This window comes from Chrysemys picta, chromosome 8 (assembly GCF_011386835.1).
Source record: "Chrysemys picta bellii isolate R12L10 chromosome 8, ASM1138683v2, whole genome shotgun sequence".
In the NCBI taxonomy this organism is placed as follows: Eukaryota; Metazoa; Chordata; order Testudines; family Emydidae; genus Chrysemys; species Chrysemys picta.
Window position 1 is genome coordinate 81,530,151 of NC_088798.1, and position 21,360 is coordinate 81,551,510.

Genomic DNA, 21,360 nt, shown 5'->3' on the forward strand with positions numbered 1-21,360 from the left:
ATGTCTATAACCCATGCCCCTGCCCCCCCCCCTCATGGTGCTACACAAAGATCACACAGGGACAAGCATGTGTAGCATAAGGATTACATGGCCTTCAAATCCATTCCTCCCACTGTACAGCAGAACCACACTCATTCTGCAGCCAAGGGACTCTCCTTCTTGGAGGACAGGTCTACTGCAGAGTGCTGGGCCAGGCATCCTGTGACTCTTGTTAAAAGTTTATTGGAAGTGTTTAACTGTAAGTTGTGCAAGAGAAAATCTAGAGGCAGTAGATACACCTTAGTGCCTACTAACCTTCATCGTCCCTTTGAGTCTTGATTCCTATTCCATGAGTTTGGACTCAAAATGGCCTCCTCCCACAGGTGTAAGAAAGAGAGCTGGTCAAAATACACTTCTGAGAAATGTCAAAGAAGTTTCTATTCCAGGGTTTGCAATGGTTACATTTTGTTTAGGATACACATTTTTAACACAGTTTTTTTTTTATGAAGAAACCCTGTTTCTAGTAACAAGTTTTGACTACCTTATCAACCAGCTCTACTGAGAGGGGGACACTAAAAGTACTGGGCCAACTGAAATGGGCATTATTTGATATTTTCCATCTCTTACCCACACTCCATGATGCTCTTTCCTATCCCAGAACAGCAGAAGTTTCTAATTAAAAATGCTTCATGATAAGCCCCACTGAGCTGCTTTTGGTCTGGTGGGAATGAAGCCCAGTTCTGCACTAACAGGACACAACCTTGTTTTCTTGCCAATTCCTGAAGCTGTGCAGGCTTCAGAATACAAACACATCTCTTTTTTGTTGTTGTTGTATTTTTTTCATATTAAATGGAAGGTGAGGGATTTTTTGGGTCAGTAAGCGCCGGATATTCAATTGGGTGAACCTAGGGTGTGTACACCACAGCTTCTGTATCATAACCAGATTCAAGTTTAAATGTCTTTGGATCTCTTTTAAATAGGAGGATGTTGCATGCAGAACCATAAAACGATATGGGCAATCCTCATCATTCTTATTTGTCTCCTTGATGTCAGTGGGAGAACTCATGGATATAAGGGCTGCAGGGTGAGATGTGCAAACTATAGAAGTTGATTAGGCATTTGTGATGGAAAGAATATATTATGGTTCGAGTGAGCTTGCAAGTTCTGAGGGGAGAGAATCACTCTTTTCTTATGCAGGTGCAGTACTTAAGCCCCAGTGCAACAAAACACTGAAGCACATGCTTTATGTATCTTCATTCTTATTCAGCAAAGCACTGAGGCATGTGCTTAGGCATTTCATAATCCTGCACTAAGTATTGCTTGGCAGCTAGTTGCCACCCTCTGACCACACCAGGGGGTGCTATCTAGCTTAGAGTAGGAATCTGGGAATTGGGAGTCTTTTGGCTCCATCCCTTGGTTCTGCCATTTGACATCTTGGGTGACCTGGGACAAGGCCTTTAATCTCTCTCTGCCTCAGTTAACCTCTTAGTTAAATGAACATAATAAATACCTGCATCCCAGGAGTTGTAATTTATACACCTTTATCACTTGATCTGAAGAGCTAAGCACTGAATTTCAATTGCATTTCAAAGTATTAAAATTCATGGAAGAATCCAGGTCAGTTGAGTTTATTAAACTGTGATTAAGGCTAATATATCTGGAAGCCAGATCATTACTGGAATATAAAATTAAGCACTTTTCCACAACTTCTTATTTTAGTTTTAAAACATTCACCTTTTAAAAGGGTGGTAATACAAATGACTGAGTAATAGTAGTGAAAAACTGAAGCGCCAGTCGCTTGAGATACCAACACAACATACAATCACAATCTTAATATAATATTCCTTCTCCTTTCCTGGGTGTGTGAGCAGCAGTGAAATAGCTAATAAGCTTAACATTTAAACTAGATCCATTAGATTAAGCATTAACCTTCTTTAATGAATAGAGGTTATTTGCAGCTCTTCTTTCAAGCTGTCTGCAGAATCAGGTAGACATTGCTGCACTGGTTTACTTTTGTGATAGCCTTAAAAAGATGACACAACCATGAAAATTAGAGACTTAGCAAAGCTAAGATTCAGAATCACAAGATAGCAGCAACCAGAAAAATAGCAGCCATTTGCTGGACCACCTCACACTATCCCAATTTAAGCTCTGGTCGGAATTACTAGTTCTTTTGCACCCTGTTTCCAGGCAGTATGGGAGGAGTGTATCAGGAGTGAAATATTTAGCTTGTGGCTGTAACTTTACTGTGGGGCTCTCCATGTAGATTTGGCAAACTAGAAGGTTTGCAAGGTAGAAATTGAGCCAAGCTAAGGGTGTCTTTTAGTGCTAAGAGTCAAAGCACATGCTGAACTGATTGAGCAGGCTATACACAGGAGGTATGAAAAATATACAAAATGACATGGTACGTAGGGTCACTGTGACTGCCAGCTAGTAAATCTTGCTAGCTTTGCATTTTCCTTGGGTCAGCTTCTGGAGACATGGTGTTGAACAAAATCCAATCTCTGAGCAGCCCAAGTTTTGTGCTAGAGATGGAGGCAAGTGAGCTAATGAAAATCCAGACTGTTAGGATTACATTTTGCCCATTACCAAAATGCTTGCTTGGGTACTTCACCTTGTTCTGACATATGTTGAGCTAAGGGTTTTTAAAAGCATTTTCAATCAGGGCACAATCCTGCAAGGTGCTGAGCACCCTTGATTCCCATTTAAGTCACAGGAGTCTCTTGGCACCTTGCAGGATCAAGCTCCACATGCTGATATCTGACCTGATCCTGCAGTACTGAGCACCCTTTAACACCAATGGGTGTTGTGGGTACTTAACATCTTAGGAGCGGGTGCTTAAACCTGGCTGCACTGTTTAAAGAAAAAAAGCCATATGACCCATCTCTATCACCGCATTAATGAAGGTTCCTCATGGGAAGCTTCCTCCTACCCTGTTTCCCCGAAAATAAGACAGTGTCTTATATTAATTTTTGCTCCCAAAGATGCGCTAGTTCTTATTTTCAGGGGATGTCTTATTTTTCAGAAATGAAAAATGCCTTATTATCGGTGGATGCCTTATTATCGGGGAGGTCTTATTATCGGGGGGATGCCTTATATTACAACGAGAGGCAAAACTGTAAGTAGGCCTTATTTTCGGAGGATGTCTTATTTTCGGGGAAACAGGGTAAGCTATTTTCTGTCACAAACAGGTTGATCTTTACTTACAGATTGAATTATGTTCAGTGAATTCAGTTTGCCTACTTATTTTCAGATATTGCCAGCGTACTTTGGACCATGTTGGCCTTTAGGGCCTTGTCATTTGACTCACCAGGCCCCGCCTTGAGTTTCAATTTCTCAAGTATTGGCTGTTTGTTAATCACAAAATAGCTCCAGACATGCTCATGTCCAGGCTCTTGTGTTCATTTGGTCAAAGTCATATTTCGAGCGTGTTTGCTGCATTTTAGTAGTGGGAGAAATGGTCCTTGCACTCTTTCATCCCTAAGAGACTGACATCTATTTTGGCTCATCTGCCAAATAAGGGTCTGGTCAAGTTTTCAGACAGTGGATACAATTCTTAGTAATATGTCTGTTACCTCAAAATAGCTACTGCTGATGCACACTTAAATGGAGGAACAAGACATTGGAAGAAATCCAGCTTGACAGAAGACCAGAGTATAGCAGTCTACACTTCGTGAGCATGCAGGGGGACAGAAACTTCTCTGCCTCATTTACTGTTAATGTGATGTCATTTCAGATACATCAAGTGGCCATCTAATGTACAAACACAATACAAGTTTGTGTTGCTGCTACTTGCAGATACCAAGATATGGGGTACAGAAAGCTGCAAGTCTAGAGCACAATGAAAGGTGGAATTACCCTTCTCTCCAAGCACTTTTCTCCCTCCCCATGGCATGAGGAAGGATATTACGTGGTTATCTTGAACTGGCTGAGACCCAGGGATAAGGAGATGGTGGGGAATTGTCATATTGCCTTGGGTCTACAACTTGTCAAACTTGATAACATCAAGAACCACTAGCTAAGCAAGTTCACTGTCTAACTGCCAAGACTTTCTTTGGGGTTGAGAAGGAGCAAAGCTGACTCGGTCTAATTTACTCCAACTGCTATACCACCAATGACTTATTTGAGCTGTGAGGCAGCAAAGAGGTGCCAACCAAACATAGTTCTGAACATCAGTGTGGGGTCTGAGTCAAACTGGAATACATGACTTCTGAAAAATGTTCCTATTTATATTTATGATTAACTTGCTCATCAGTGCAGGCTTCTTCCTCTTTTCATTGTTTTCACTCTAGTTCAGGGGTCGGCAACGTTGGCACACGGCTCGCCAGGGTGCTTACCACGGTTCGCCGTCCCAGGGCCAATGGGGCGGCGAGAAGCTGCGGCCAGCACATCGCTCGCCCGCGCCGCTTCTCGCCGCCCCATTCGCCCGGGACGGCAAACCGCGGCCAGTGGGGGTCGCGATCGGCCGAACCTGCTGCGTCAGCAGGTAAATAAAACTGGCCCGGCCCGCCAGGGTGCTTACCCTGGCGAGCCGCATGCCAACGTTGCCGACCCCTGCTCTAGTTGGCAGGCACAGGCACTCTGAGTGTCTTGGGGAAACCATACTGATGAAGAAGGATTTCTTTCACTGGAAGAGGCTCTTTACTCATCCATGATGGAGGGGATACAGGAATATCCCCATAAATCCCTCCCAAATGCTGACTAAACTGTTCAGTAATGAGTGCTTAATGTCATCTACATCTGAGCATGACTTTGCTAACTCTAGGCAATCTTTATGAGCCAACCTGGATCAAACAAAATCATTCATTGCTTTTGGCTGGGATTTTGGATACAATTCCACTATATATGTAAACATCTAAAGTCCTAAAAGGGGGGTCAACATTAAGTTTAGCCTGCGTTCTTTGCTTTTATACTTATGCTGAATATTGCGTACAGATGTGGTCTCCTCATCTCAAAAAAGATATACTGGCATTAGAAAAGGTTCAGAGAAGGGCAACTAAAATGATTAGGGGTTTGGAACGGGTCTCATATGAGGAGAGATTAAAGATGCTAGGACTTTTCAGCTTGGAAAAGAGAAGATTAAGAGGAGATATGACAGAGGTATATAGAATCATGAGTGATGTGGAGTAAGTGAATAAGGAAAAGTTATTTACTTATTCCCATAATATAAGAACTAGGGGCCACCAAATGAAATTAATGGGCAGCAGGTTTAAAACAAATAAACAAATAGTTTATCAGCTTTTGTCCTCCTTCATACAGCGCACAGTCAACCTGTGGAACTCCTTGACTGAGGAGGTTGTGAAGGCTAGGACTATAATAGGTGTGATAGACCCAGGCCAGTTGGGTACAGCAGAATAGCAGAAGGCAGATATACTGGCCACTGGATTAACAGTTTTCTGTTCCTTGACTGACCAGAGCAGGGGCTGCTCCAGGCTAAGGAGAACACCTGACTCAAATTAACCTGCAAAGAGTCAGGTGAGGCCATTAAGCTAATATGACCACCTGACTCTAATTAAGGCCCCGCTGATACTATAAAAAGGGCTCACTGCAGTCAGGCAGGGGAGAAGAAGTGTGGCTAAAGGGCTGCTTAATGAAGACACCCTCAAGTTATTGATAAGGGAGCCCTAAGGTAAGGATGAAGAGGGGAGAAGCAGGAGAGCTGTGGGGAAGTGGCCCAGGGAAATGTAGCAACTCTGGCAGTGAAAGGTTGGCTGCCAACAGCTGTTACCATTACGGTCCCTGGGCCAGAACCCAGAGTAGGGGCGGGCCCGGGTTCCCCCCTACCCACCACTACAGGAACACCTCCTGGGAGGGGAAGTCAGGACAGGAGGCTAAACTGTTCTAAAACAAGCCCTAGGGACAACAGAGACTGTGGGAATTCTCTCACCAACCTCCTTGCTGGCTTATGATGAAAAGGGCTCAGTAGACTGTAACTTTGGCCCTAGAGAGAGAAGGGCTATGTGGAGGGTCACAGTGCTCTGAGCTCTGCCACACAGGGTTTAAAAGAGAACTGGATAAATTCATGGAGGTTAAGTCCATTAATGGCTATTAGCTAGGAGGGGTAAGGAATGGTGTCCCTAGCCTCTGTTTGTCAGAGGGTGGAGATGGATGGCAGGAGAGAGATCACTTGATCATTACCTGTTAGGTTCACTCCCTCTGGGGCACCTGGCATTAGCCACTGTTGGTAGACAGGATACTGGGCTGGCTGGACCTTTGGTCTGACCCAGTATGGCCGTTCTTATGTTCTTATATTGTGTTCTTATACAGCTGCATTAGCTCTAGCTTGCTATACCCCAGCAGAGTCATGCTGAAGTTCAGTTCCAAAAACATAGGTTTGATTTTTTTAATACACTATTCTACAAAGCCAGTTCATTCAAAGGCTAATAACCCTATTTCAAGCACCCACTGACAAGAAATACTGTTTGTGACAGAAATATAGCTATTTGGGGGATGATTATACATTAAAGTATAGGATATTGAATGATAACCCTTTGTAGTTGGGTCTGGCAATAATCAAATTGCTTTCACTACTGGAATCAGCCCTTTAGGTTAATATTCTGTTGAATCCTTTCTGACAGGCCTTATATTTTCCACATGTTTTACAGGAAAGCCTTTTTAATGTCCATTCACTCTAACACCTCTTGATGGCACAGAGTTGGCCAACCACAGCACATGACATTAACTAGTGATTCTGACTTGAAGCTGCGAAATTTGTGTACTGTTCTGTACTCTCAACTTCAAGCCTAAACTCCTCATATTAAATGCCCTGTGCAGCTCTTTGAAAGCTTCCATTTGGGGAAAGTGTGACAGCTATGCAATCACATTGACTTTATACAGACTGATTAGCAGAATTTTGTCCTAATTGACTGTAATGAAATTTGTGTAGCTGAACCCTCTATAACTATGTACACCTATGGGTAAATATCAACTTTGTAACAAATGGTCACTGGTACAAGGAGCCTAGGTTCTAGCTCTCCATTTCTAAAGTGAAGGGGTCTTAGTTAGACCCCTTAGACTTCCTCCCTGGCGTTGCCAACGTCTCAAGTGTTTGTAGGTTGTGGTTCAATGCCGTGTTGCCATAGTATGATACACTCCCATACCGGGAAAATGGCTAGAGGGGCTTCAGAAACTGTAGTTAATAACATAATATTGGAGTTATTACTAGTCCATTATAAAGAGTTTGGGCAAATACCAGTTCAGTAAGGGGAAGACACACAAGATTATGTCCTTCATGAAAAAGCTGATAAACTATACCTACCCCATTGCCCCAAAATGTATTCAACCTCCCTCACCAAACTTGGTTGGAAACAGACAGTGATTATAATAGGACTGGGATCTGAATATTCATAAATATACCCCTCCTTCAGATATGGGCCAAAACTTAACCTTCTGATCTTTGGGAGAAAGTTCAGATGAGAATGTGGGGGCAAAAGCAGGGGTGGTTTTGTTCTGGAGCCTAAATGTTTTCTATACTATCCTAATTTAGTATCTGCATGAGATGTGAGAGGAGGAGGAAAACTGCCACTTCTCTGCTTGGCAGGCCTGTATTGTAATCTACGCAGACACAAGAGAATGTGATAAATTATACACACGTGCCAATAAAGTTGCCATGCACCTAAATTGATCTTACAAACCAGGAGACTTCAAAGGCAAACTAATATGTTTTTATAAACAAAGCTATTTATTAGCAATACAGCCTTGGCTGTTATGCCCATGAATCAGTATATTCAAAGTAAACTAGCAGATATGTGAGGCATAGTTGAATTTTGGCTTGCCTACTAGCTCAGAGGCAAAACTGCTGCTTTGACTCTCTTTGGAAGCCAATACTCGCTCTTGTTTATGTACTCTGGAAGAGTTTACTTTTGCTTCTAAAGTTTTGTTCCAGTTAAAACACCTGTTTAACAGTTAATCATTACTGCAATACAGATTCCTTTAAACACGAAGATGAACAAAGTGAATAATTTTGTGTACTGCACTTAGTTACAAGTTCCTCTATGAGCATTACAGAGTGGATAGGAAAAACATTCCGGAGTCCAGAGCAGTAGACAGAATTTATTCTAGTTTAAACTGAACTAATCTGCTTTTTATACTTAGGTAAATCTCTTGCAGTAGAGTAAATTGAAGTAACTCCACTAAAGTCAATGGAGTTAGTCTAGTTTAACATCAGTATAAAAAAGAGCAGAATTCAGTCCAATATGCCAAAAGTTCTAGATACTGTTAATTGCTGCACTCAGGAAAACACTTACAGTACATAACATCTTTATTGAATCTACACATTTATGAATGAGGTTATGTGCTGGTAGGTGGAGCTCTGAATATTACCTGTCAATTTTTCTAAATGGAGATTAAGCAAGGTAAATCCCTCATTGTGTCTATTACAAAAAGTTCAGTACATAAATGCATGTATAGATGTATAATCTAATGGACAATCCAAACAGAGAGAACTGACTGAGGAATTCAGAATTGTTCCATTGATTTAAGGTTAAAACAAAACTTGGATCTGAAGGAGAGGAGTGCCTTTACTATCACTTACCTAGACCTTAACACTTTGCTATCCCAAATGATAGTCATTCTAAAATCCACTGTTTACCCATTTTAACCCACATGTCTGTACCAACATGGAAGACATCTTTATAACTGCTGACCATAAAATTGTTATGGCAAAATTGGAAAAATTTATAAAAATGACAGCTCAGCTAAATTGACTTAATTCATGTGTTTCAAAAAGCTTCAGCAGAAAATTATCTTCCTGAATATGGACAACAGGATTATGAATGCTAAATCTTTCTGCCAATATTTGATTCTTTGTCATTAACCCCCTTCACTACTATATTCTCTACTTAACTCTCTATCCTCTGTTAGTTATTATGATCATTTTAGGAGAGCCAATATACATCCTGATACTTGAATTCCACCTCCACACAAAATACCATCGTAATAAAATGGAATTTTGACCAAGTAAGGAGCTTGTAATTGGGACAATAGTCAGTGAAAGTTGGCAAAATTAATATGCATTGGCTAGTACTCCACAAGTTCCTACTGGATGTAATGGCTGACTTTACTCCCTGGGGGGAGTAATTCTAACTCTTTTTAAAAGGGAAAAGTGCACTTTTTGTCACCAGATAATGGCCGGGGTTCTAGAGCACAGGTATTTTCTGGTCTATTGAAATGAGTGATGGCCAAGAAAAAGGATGAAGTGAATAGTGAATAAACACTGATTTCCCAATGAATGTGAGCTAATCAAACTCCGTGTAGTAAAGTCATAGGCTTATAAAGATTTGCATGAAATCCTGAGTTATAAAACCATTTTTTTAAAGCCAGTATGATAAAATTAATAGTTTGCATTTCTATAGTACCTTCCATCCTGTATGCCTTGCTTATGATTGAGCACTACATTCCCTACTCTGTGCTAACTTTGTGCTAAAACTCTAGAAAGAGAGCTTAGGGCTGTAAGACACAGCACCAAAATAATTGCACACCTTTCTCCAGTAGTTACAGATTTCTTTTTGCGGGGAACAATACCTACTGGAGACACCAATTCAATAACATGTCTCCCATCTTAATCAGGTTTGCAGCTTCAGTAAATCACACACACACTGCTTGCTACCACACCATGGGCCAGACACTGTGTTTCCCCTCTCAGACATATCACAGGGACAGGCAGGCCAAGAGGAGGATAGAGTAAAAGAGCCTTTACAGCACCTTTTATACTTCCAGGATTCTGGGCTGGTTGGAAGGCAGGTGTGGTCCCCTGTGGAAATTAGTAAGCTCCTTCTAGCTCTCAGTGAGCTTCTTGGCAGCCCAGAAAAGGCAGCCCAGAAAAGCCAATGTGCTTGCCACCTTATCTTAAGTGTTTTTCCTGTCAACCCTGTGAGTTTTTTCAGGAAAGAATCCAGTGACTTGTCCTGGCTTGGTTTAGCAAATTCCTTTAGACGGGCAATTTGAAGGAGGCTGGTGTTATATCCCTCTTATAAATGGGTACAAAGAGGTGAATTGACCTCAAGCTTAGGCTACAAGTCACTATCTGAGCCAGGAAGAGATCTCTAAAGTCCTACCCCCAATCTCACAGTTAGGCCACATTCCCTTCAACCAACCCCCAGCTTGAAACTCATCCAAACTATAAAACAACCAGATAATAGGGAAACTTTCTATGCAGCATTTCCAACCCAAAATATTTAGGTTGTTTATTTAATAACATCAGCTTAGTTAGAGGCAAATGTTTTTATGACTTTATAAATTGACATTAAAGTAACATAAAAACTATCTTACTTGGATTTATATCTGACTAGCAGGGTAGCTGCAAAAGCTCTCCAAGCTCTACTTTGGCTGCCCCATAACTATTGCAAAACTAACGTGTTCATATGTCGTTATTCACCTCAGCCATTTTTGTGCCATAGAATGGGGAAACTGGACTTTCCTGCTCTCTCAATTATAGCAAGTGAAGAAAAGAGACAAGTCTAATGTAACTTTATATTTTAGTTTCACCACATTGCTGGAGTTCTACTTTTTAGATTTCAAGGGGATTAGTCATTCTCCTTGCCTATTGCTGGAGTCCTGTGGGGTAGTCATCTCATGGGCTTCAGTGCTAGGTAGAGCAGAGATGCCACCCTGCATTGGCATGGATCTATCAGTTTTAGAGAAAGTGAAATTAGTCATCTTTTCTCTTGTCAGGTTTTGACATCAACAAGGCTTGGCCTTGAGGACACCCAGAAGAAACAAAGATATGAGGCCACATCCAAATGCAGCAATGTTCTTGGTGAGAATTATGTGTTAGCTGATTGAATTTTCTGACTTAATAGGCCTAGCTTATACAGTCACATTCTTTTTACGTTCAGTGGGCTTTATGCTTGCGGCCCCTACAAATTCTGATACATGCTGAACTTTTTTCCAACAAAAAGCAACAGAGGTCCTGTGGCACCTTTAAGATTAACAGAAGTATTGGGAGCATAAGTTTTCGTGGGTAAGAACCTCACTTCTTCAGATGCAAGTCAGTGAAAAGTCAGGTTCTTACCCACGAAAGCTTATGCTCCCAATCCTTCTGTTAGTCTTAAAGGTGCCACAGGACCCTCTGTTGCTTTTTACAGATTCAGACTAACATGGCTACCCCTCTGATACTTTTTCCCAACAGAATCACCAGCAGAGGCTCTCAATTTTCATACTCTAGTAGTACTCAATTTATGGGTAAAGCTGTACCTCCTGCAGGAATAGAAACAGTGGATTTTTAACATGAACATATAAAATGTATGGTGAAGACTAGTAAAGTTCTACCTCATATTACTTCCCCATTAAATACTTTCCTTTTGCGGCAAGGTTTATTCCCAAGCTGCTTCTTCAACACTCAGAGCTTGGGATATGCCCTTTGTATAGTGCTGCTTCTGATATAAGGCTAATATACTGATGCCCATCTGAAGTACATGTTTAAGGCACAGCTTAACATAGCACATGCATATGCCTCTATTACTTCCAAAGCAGGTTTATAAAAGGCTATTTCTGTGGAGATAATCTACACAGGTATGTGATGGATGTGTTTAATAATGCCCGTCTGTGCAACTGCACATGCATCTTTGGGTGTAAAACTGCTGTCTATCATCCCTGAGATCTATTCTATTGTTCTAAACCAGTGGTTCTCAAACTTTTGTAGTGGTGACTCCTTTCACACAGCAAGCCTCTGAGTGTGACCCCCCCCTTATAAATTAAAAACACTTTTTTAATATTTAACATTATTATAAATGCTGAAGGTGAAGCAGGGTTTGGGGTGGAGGCTGACAGCTCGCGACCCCCCAGGTCATAACCTTGCGACCTCCTGAGCAGTCCCAACCCCCAGTTTGAGAACCCCTGTTCTAAACCCTTGGGCAGGCTCAAATGGCTCAAACAAACCCTCAGCAGAAATGTTTCCTCTTCCACTCTCCTCCTCCTGGAAATTATCCCTGTCCATAGGCAGGACGTGGGCCTGAAACAGCTTTTTCTAGACAAGTGATACAGCTATAAGGAACATTCTTGTGTTTTCAGGGTTAGATGTATTTTAGGTACTTTTCAAAGGTTTTATGGCTCCCTCTGAACTCCATGCAGTTATCCCCTTGATAGGAATGGATACAAGAAATAGTTACCAATTAAAACAGAGCCTCCAAGCTATTTTAGTAGTGTTTTTCTGTAACATATCACATGCAATGTATGTGTCGCTGGGGTGAGTTGTGGAAGTTTTGTTGTTCTCTTCTGGGATGAGCAACTTAACTCATGAGCAACATCACCATTCATGAGTAATATAGCCATCCCAAATGCATAACAATAAAACTCATCCAGGATATATTCTATCTATCTATGTCAGTATAAAATTAAAAGTTGACCAGATTCTGCTCAGCAACACTAATCACAATCGGGGTTGTTCTGGTCTCACTAAGAACTGATTTGATCGCTTTTATATTACCAGGCTAATTGCTTGTGAAAAGTGCTGATTGACATGGAAACTGAGATGCATACAGCGCTGAAGGCAGATTAACACCAGAAAAAGTGTGATACAGTTAGTGACAGGGCAAGTTTCCGCACCGCTTCAACCCTGACCTGAAGGGACCCCTTTTTACTAGTTCAGTCTCCAGGGCTGAGTCTATCTTTTTTGGCAATCTGAAGAAGGGGTTCATCTGCTCCAGTGATTAGGATTCTAGATGGGAACTTGACCCAGATTCAATTTCCTGCTCTTCCACAGTCTTCCTGTATGATCATGGACAAGCCACCTAGTCTCACTGTTCCTTCATTCCCCATCTGTAAAATGGCCCTATGGTGAGGAACTCAGGCACTGCTGTCATAGCAGGTGGTGCTGTTACATAGACTTCACATTCTTTTCATTAGCAAATATTCAGTCTTTGAAAGATCTCATGGGTGTTAGTTTTGTTATGCAAGATTGTGGGTTGAGGGAGCTGTGCAAGTAGCAGCAAAGTCAATCCTTGGGCAACGGCAGAGACAGTTGCTCCCTGGGTATCAGGCATTGCTGTTAGGCTGAGATTCCTGAAATAAGGGTTTCCTGCAAGCTGTTTGTGACCACCTCTGCTCCAGGACTAGTGTATGTGTGTAAATAAAACAAGTTACACTTAAAATATACCCAGAATCTGTGTTGCTGGAAAGCCTACCTGCAGGGCCCTGGACACCTGCTACCACTCCTCAGAGGAGCAATAAGTATCTTAGGTACTAGATAATGGAGGCCATTAAGTACCTTTAGATAATAGTTGTGTGAGAAGCAGTATTGCTCTAGGGAGGTAAGTAGGTAATTAGGGTAATTCATCAGAACTTTAGGGCCTGATCCAAAGTCCTTTGAAGTCAATGGGAATCTTTTAATCTGGCCCTCAGTGAGTTTGAGCTGATACTAGAGGAGAAACTTCCCATTATGAAATTGGAGAGACTGGACTCTTTGTTTCAAATAGTTAAAAAAAATGCTTCCTAAATAAACAATTGCAACATAGCGAAGAAAACTACAGGCACGAGCGCTACCATGCACATATAACATAAAAAGCAACAATGGAAGGAACCTGGAAATGAGGAAGTTGTTCCCCATACAGTTAATGCAAAGAAGCTGGAAACTGAAGGTACAGTGCATTGTCTAACATTTCATTCCTGTTCCAAGTGACGCCTTATTGCCTAACTTGTTATTTATTGCTTTGCATGGCAGACGATCAAGTCTGTTTATAAAATGTGGCTGCTGAGATGCAGAACTGCATTTTGCTCTGAGGCACGGGGGACCCAAGTGGGCTGCTATTTCCTTTACAGCACTGCCTGACCCCAGATTGTTTGGAAGGAGGGCTCTCTCTCTTTTTCATTCCGAGAGGGGTGTTAACAAATTACATGCAGACTTTTCCTAGAGTAACTTTTCCTGACCAGTCTAAGAAGAGAAAGCTGGGAGAATTGAGTTCTCAATCTGCTGGGATTTTTTTCAGGCTGTTGGATCTTAATGGGCTAAAACTGCCTCCGTGGATTTGATAGCCAGGATGGCATATCCAGAAAAATCTCGTTTGAGGAGATCCTTCAGTGAGCATATCAAGGACTCAACCAACAAAGCATGGGATGTGTTCTGGAAGAGCGCAAGAGAAAAACGCTTATCAGGTCAGTCACAGGGGATATTTATTCTTATTCAAACTGATGCAAAATAAGTGGTGGAAATGGCAGAAAATGAAAATGTATGTGCCCCTATTCCAGTGGAAGAGGCACTTAAAATTATGTGTTGCACTAGTGTGTCATTTTAGAAGGTTAGGTGGGTATGGCCCTATAGCCCTGGCTGTTGCTTTTTCATCTATGTGACAGAGTCGATATCTTAGACTGATATTTAGTGTGGGCACCAATTTACAGAGTCTCAAGTACTCTACCTGAATTTCTACCTCTAAATATTTATACTGCTCATCCTTTTGCTGAAGTTTTGAAGACACTTTACTAATTTGGCAGCATTGGCATATCAAACTCTTATAGTCATAATTGTCAGGAAACGTGAATGTTAATTCGCAATGAGGAGTTTCCCAAGCACCAAGAAACTGATTGAAATCAATTGTGCTGTGGTTTTATAATCTCTGATGAACTGATCTCTATACATGACATAGGCATTCAGCACTTACTAGTGTTAGACAAGTATGTAATAAGAGTAGTTGCATAATTTGGAATTCTGTCAAATGCTATATTGCAAAATCTCTTACATACTATTTTCTGTGCTTGTGACCATGAACAGCTGCAAGGACAAGCCCTGAAACAAATCTCAACCAAACCAAAGAAAGGGAACTGGTATCTTTTTGTATGTGGAGCTCAGTTTTTCTTTAGACTTCCGGCTTTGGATGAATTTGTTGTAATGCTCAGAAGAATATAGGCATGATACAGCCTCTAAATGATTACTTGATAATGCAGAGACATGTTGAATTCTGACACTCTACACAGGGAGTGGGAGTCACATGGTAATATAAAATCAATGCTTGTAAAATGTACTCTGTATAACACCTCTTCAAAGAATACTGCTGTTATTAGAAAGCATTCTTTTTAAGAAAGGGAGCCTGACTTTTGGATTACCAACCTGACATTCAATAGCAATAAAACATGCATGCTTGTTTAGCGGACATAAATTATATCAGGTAGACAAATAGGGCAAGTTTCTCCCAAACTTTGACTTCAAAGTTGTCAGGTTTGAAATAAAAATTCTATGTAAACCCAGATGATATGAAGCTAATCCTCCCCAGAGCTCTCTTTGACTGTAAAATCTAGGAATGGGACATGGCAATATTTTTCAGTCAATCCAGCATTATAAGGCAATGTTGAGGTTGGGTTGTTTTTATGGCAATTGGCCCAATTTCTAATTGCATGGGGCAAAAAAAATCCCCCTTACTCAGCTTTGATTCTGCCCCGACTGCAATAGATGTTGATTTGTGTAAGGACTGAATAAGAGCCTCCAGATTTAGTCCCTGGTTGGGGTTCTGAGTCACAAATTTCATCTCTTCTAGTCAGTTTCTGTGGACCTGCACTGACTCTCTCAAGAGCAGTCCAGACAGGACAAATGTGAAGGCAGCCAGAGTAAATGACCCAGGAAGCTTGATTAAAATTAGTAATAAGGCAAACGTGGCTACTTTTAATTCCTTAAGTCTGGGAATTGCGACAGTAAGAGTAGCATTCAGGTAAATGAACGAAACATGCAATAAAGGATCAGAAGATTAGTAAGGCAAACTGGAACTCTCATTGGGCTTATTTCTCACAACATCACAAACCCAATATTAGGAGAGCTATTATAACCTTCAGTTGTTAGGGAGGGAGCTGAATTAAAAGCCTGGATCAAAACCTGTGGGAAAGGTCAGAAATGACAAATCTGGGCTTTGCAGCGAGCCCTTATCCTTACACATAGTTGAAGGTTGTTTGGATCCAGCCATTAAAAGTTCATATCCAGAGCAGGATTTAGGAGCTCTGAAGTCAATGGCATTACATAAGTTCACATCAGTTGAGGATTTGGTCCATTATCCTTTGGTTGCATGTCCTGCAAATGCTGACATAAATATCTGCTCATTCTACATACAGTGGAAGTAGCACTGTGCTACACAACTATATCTTCACAATATAACACTGTGTTGCTCTGTTAGAGTAAGATGGCTGTCTTGAAGGATATAAGTAAGGGTACAAGGAGGTGTAATTCTAGTGCAGGTAGGCATACCTGCTCTAGGTTTAATCTCGCTGGCGAGAATAACAGCAGTAGTGAGAATGTGGCGGTGTGGGCTAACCACCCCACTACAACCCCACCACTAGGAATGTACTTGGGTTGCTTGTCCGTGCCACCGCATCTTCACTGCTATTGTTACCTGTGCTAGCTAGATCAAAACTAGCATGGGTATGTCTGCCAGCACTGCAGTGTCACTTTCATTTATGGTGTAGATTACCCTTAGAAAATAATGACAGGGAGTGTTTAAGTGCCAAGCACCTCTCAGTAACAGGCTTATGATAAAACTCCCATTGAAAGCCTGCCTGATCCCTACACCTTGCAGGAATCCTACCTTACTGCCTGACCTCTACACTCAGTTTCCTTCTGGAATCATGTGAAAAATCCTTACATTTCTCATGGGAAAAAATATTCCTATGGTTTTTTTGGGCCAAAAATGGGAAATTCTCAACCCCCTCACATACAAACCCATTGCGCTGCTCAAAGAAAGGTTGCTTTCCTGTCTGGACAGGACCAAAATCCTGACACTTACATCTACTCCAAAAAAAAAAAAAGCCAGATTTTACTTTCTGAGAGCAGAACTCTTCTAAAAGAATTATAAGCAAGAAACATATAATGGATTGAGCAGCTGTACAGAATGCTTATACTGCACTGTAAACACTTGATTCTAGATGCAGAGTTTCCTGTAGCAAAGTTTCCCAATGTCAAGGTCTGTTCAGATCAGGGAATCTGGTCCCATCTGCATGTTGCCTTAAGTTTGCCGGATTTGCTGTAGATAATTAACCATACCTCAGCATTTGTAGTATCTCCTACAGTAACTCCTCACTTAACGTAGTTATGTTCCTGAAAAATGTGACTTTAAGTGAAACGATGTTAAGCGAATCCAATTTCCCCATAAAAATGAATGTAAATGGGGGGTAGGTTCCAGGGATTTTTTTTTTTTTTGCCATACAGCATAGTACTATAATTGGGAGATACCCCCGCCTTACCCCACACAGGCACAGCTCACTGGCACTGGAGACAGTGAGGCAGGCAAGGAGGCTGAAGGTGCTGTAGGCTAGGAGAAGCATGTTTTGCAGCAGCAGTGGCAGCTTTCCCTACTCTGCAAGCACCAGGGGCGGGGGGCTCAAGCCTTGGCCTGCCCATGCCACCCCTTCCCCCAAACTCCCACCCTTAATCCACCTCTTCTTCCTCCCCCTTTACTCTGCAAACCGCGTCCTCGCTCCTCCCTCCCCTCCTGCCTACGGCAATCAGCTGGCTTGCGACATTCAGGGGCAGGAGGGAGGGGGAAAGAGCGAGAACTCGGCACGCAAGCTCCCCCTCCCTCCTCCTTCCCCTGCCTCCTGCCCGCGGCAATCCGCTGGTTTGCAGCGTTCGGGAGGGAGGGGGAGTCTGCACGGCGAGTCCTCGCTCCTCCCCTCCCCCCACCGAATGCCGCAAGCCAGCTGATTGCTGTGGGTGGGAGGCGGAGGGAGGAGGGGGAAGGCACTGATCTGCAGGGTCTGCCAGTGGTCTGGGGGCACTGTGGGGTGGTGTAGGGGAGCTGGTAGGGGGGCTGCCAGCTGTGGACAAAGCAGGCAGCCAAACGACATTATAGCAAAGCATTGCACAACTTTAAATGGAGCATGTTCTGTAATTGAGCAGGGACGTAAGATTGAAACAACTTTAAGCGAGAGGACGTTAAGTGAGGAGTTACTGTACGTATTCCTTGTAATAAGTTTAATTGGTATCTATCAAGCCAAGGCGCTTGAGACGCACCATACTACAGCTAAATCAGCTTACAAAATGTATTTACTATAATCCAAGATAAGTCCCTGAAATTCTATCCCTGGGCTTTTTCCGCCTTCATGTTTTGTTTCAAAGTATACACAAATGTTTTGAAATAGAGCTGGCTGAGTCCTGCAAAAACAGTGCTCAAAAACACTCTGACAGCTGTATGTTCAGGTCCTCTTAAATGTTGCTCATGTGGCAAGGTGGTTGGTTGTATGGCAAATAGCCATTCCTACTCATTAGTGCACATGTATTTCTATGCAAGCAAAGGTATTCCTGAATGTATACTAGGGACTGTGCATGTGACCAAGAGCAAATAACATGGCATGTTTTAATTTTTCTATTTACAAATTTTAAATTCTCCGGTTGGTTGAAACAGCATGTGACCTAGGTGACCAATCACCTACTGCAAATAGTCAAAGTGACTAGTTGGCAAACAGCTCATAGGCAAAACATTGTTCATCTGGCCTATTGTGCAAATTAGTTTGTTAGTCTAGCTGATTTCAGAGAGGGCCTGGAGATCACAAATACTTAAGCTGAGGCTAGGATGGCCAGGATAGTATAACATTTTTGGATGGTTAGCACTGAAGCTTCAGCATATGCAACCCAGGCTAAGTCTTGGGGTCCATTCTCCTCTGCTGTGTTAGTTATGTGAGGAGCATGGAAGATACAGACATTTTCTAAAATGGGCATCCAACACAAGACATTTCCCAAAGATATATATTTAGAAAGGTAAAATGTAAGGAGGGTTTTTGTTTTTCCTACTACTGAGCTGAGTTATCAGAATTCTTCCCCTGCGTATCTGGATGCAGATGCTCTGGATTCAGATTGCATTGTGATGTCCACAGCTCCCCCCGCCCCATGCTGCTACAGTACAACAAATCCATCGGTACAGTTTGCAGAGACACCAGAATTCCTCTCATATATTTATTAGACCACATGGCGATTGCAAATTACCATACTGGCAACCATTCAAATATGTACCTGATAGCAAAAGCATCTCCATATAGGGGAAAAAAACCTCTCCCAGATGTTAAGCTTGTGCACCCTGGAGGATAAAGAATAGCAATAAGCGATGCAGTTGAGGTTAATTTAAGGAGTAACTGAAATATATATATATATATATATATATAAAAGGAGTCCTTTTGGCACCTTAGGTCTTGTCTACACTACGAGAGTAGTTCGATTTTACTTGCATCGAATTTTTGGAATCGATATTGCAAAGTCGAACGTGTGTGTCCACACTAAGGACAGTAATTCGACTTTGTGCGTCCACACTAACGGTGAAAGCGTCGACATTCGAAGCGGTGCGCTGTGGTCAGCTATCCCACAGTTCCCGCAGTCCCCTCTGCCCATTGGAATTCTGGGTGTAGCCGGCAATGCCTTCTGGGTAACAAAATGAGTCGAGGGTGCTTTTGGGTAACTGTCGTCATCCGTCCATCACTCCCGCCCTCCCTCCCTGAAAGCGCCGGCGGGAAATCAGTTCGCGCACTTTTCCAGTCATTGACAGCGCGGACGCCACAGCACTGCGAGCATGGAGCACGCTGCGACCATCGCTGCAGTTGTGTCCGCTCTCAACGCCTCGCAGCTTATCATAAAGGTTTCCCTGAGGCAGATGCAGAAGTCAGGCGAGGAGGCTACGGCACCGCGGTGATGTCCTGAAGTCTGAGAGTAGCACAGACCTCTCAGAAAGCAGGGGACCCAGCGCCGAGGACATCACGGTGGCAATGGGTCATGTTGATGCCGTGGAACAGCGATTCTGGGCATGGGAAACAAGCACTGAGTGGTGGGACCGCATAGTGCTGCAGGTCTGGGATGAATCCCAGTGGCTGCGAAACTTTCGCATGCGGAAGGGAACTTTCCTGGAACTTTGTGAGTTGCTGTCCCCTGCCCTGAAGCGCAGTGACACCCGCTTGCGAGCTGCACTGAGTGTACAGAAGCGAGTGGCCATAGCCCTCTGGAAGCTTGCAACGCCAGACAGCTACCGGTCAGTCGTGAACCAGTTTGGGGTGGGCAAATCTACCGTGGGGGTTGTTGTGATGCAAGTAGCGAAGGCAATCGTTGATGTACTGCTGCCAAAGGTAGTGACCCTGGGAAACATGGAGGCGATCATAGATGGCTTCGCAGCGATGGGATTCCCAAACTGCGATGGGGCCATAGATGGAACTCACATCCCTATCCTGGCACCGGATCACCAGGCCACCCAGTACATTAACAGAAAGGGATACTTTTCCATGGTGCTGCAAGCACTGGTGGACCACAGGGGACGTTTTACCAACATCTACGTGGGATGGCCGGGCAAGGTTCATGACGCTTGTGTTTTCAGGAACTCTGGTCTGTTTAGACGGCTGCAACAAGGTATTTACTTCCCGGACCACAAAATAACTGTTGGGGATGTGGAGATGCCTATAGTCATCCTCGGGGACCCAGCCTACCCGCTAATGCCCTGGCTCATGAAGCCCTATACTGGCGCCCTGGACACTGAAAAAGAACTCTTCAACTACCGGCTGAGCAAGTGCAGAATGGTGGTGGAGTGTGCTTTTGGCCGTCTCAAGGGGAGATGGAGAAGCTTACTGACTCGCTGTGATCTCAGCGAAACCAATATCCCCATTGTTATAGCAGCTTGCTGTGTGCTCCACAATCTCTGTGAGAGCAAGGGGGAGACCTTTATGGCGGGGTGGGAGGTTGAGGAAAATAGCCTGGCTGCTGATTACTCACAGCCAGACAGCCGGGCGATTAGAAGAGACCAGTGGGAAGCGCTGTGCATCCGGGAGGCTTTGAAAGCAAAGTTCCTGAGTGAGCAGGGTAACCTGTGACTTTAAAGTTTGTGTACTGAGAAGCTAAACCTGCCCCCGTTTCTTTACCCAGTTAATGTTGACTATCCTATCCAGTTACATACCCCCTTCACCTCCCTTCCAACACACGTTTCGAAATAAAAATAGTTCTACTTTGTTAAAGCACACCGTTTTCTTTAATACTGTTTTCGCGGGAATTTTTTAAAACTGGGACGCAGACTGTGGTGCGGAGCGGGTGTAGTGTAGTGACGCGAATGCAGCTTCTAAACTCAAGGATTGACAGGCTCCGCTGCGGTGGGATGGTTGTTTCAACTGAGCCTGTCACCCCTCCTGATCGGGACTGTGTGTATGGGGGGGCTATGTGACTTTGTGGCAGGGGGAGGACGGTTACAGATCCCCTGCTGTGTGGCTCTGTGATCCTGCCTAAGGACCGGCGCTTAAGATCTGTAACTGCCATCCCCCGCCACAAAGTCACAGAGCAACCCACCCCCCCAACATAACATGAAAACAACCTCCCAGACTAACCAGGGTAACTAGTCACTGCATCACTGCACTGTGTATGTGCCCTGCTGCTGTGCCTGCCCCCAACTATGTACCCTGCCAAAGGTGACTGTCCTGTCCAATTACCAACCCCCTTTCCCCTCCTCCTCCAAA

General features: G+C 43.2%; 1 protein-coding gene across 3 annotated transcripts in view; it reads left to right on the forward strand.

Annotated features, from left to right (window-relative positions):
* The window catches only part of LOC101935180 (rho GTPase-activating protein 7-like), a 199,034-nt gene that overhangs the window by 35,448 nt on the left and 142,226 nt on the right, over positions 1-21,360 (forward strand). Inside the window, exons 1-3 of one of the 3 annotated variants that reach the window (XM_065554867.1) lie at positions 5,537-5,608; positions 10,651-10,735; positions 13,902-14,067. In XM_065554867.1, the coding sequence (XP_065410939.1) occupies positions 13,953-14,067 (115 nt within the window). In that variant the 5' untranslated portion in view covers positions 5,537-5,608; positions 10,651-10,735; positions 13,902-13,952. Of the gene's footprint in view, positions 1-5,536; positions 5,609-10,650; positions 10,736-13,424; positions 13,554-13,901; positions 14,068-21,360 lie in introns of those variants that run through there. The other 2 variants (XM_008179583.4, XM_065554868.1) reach the window with 2 other exon arrangements.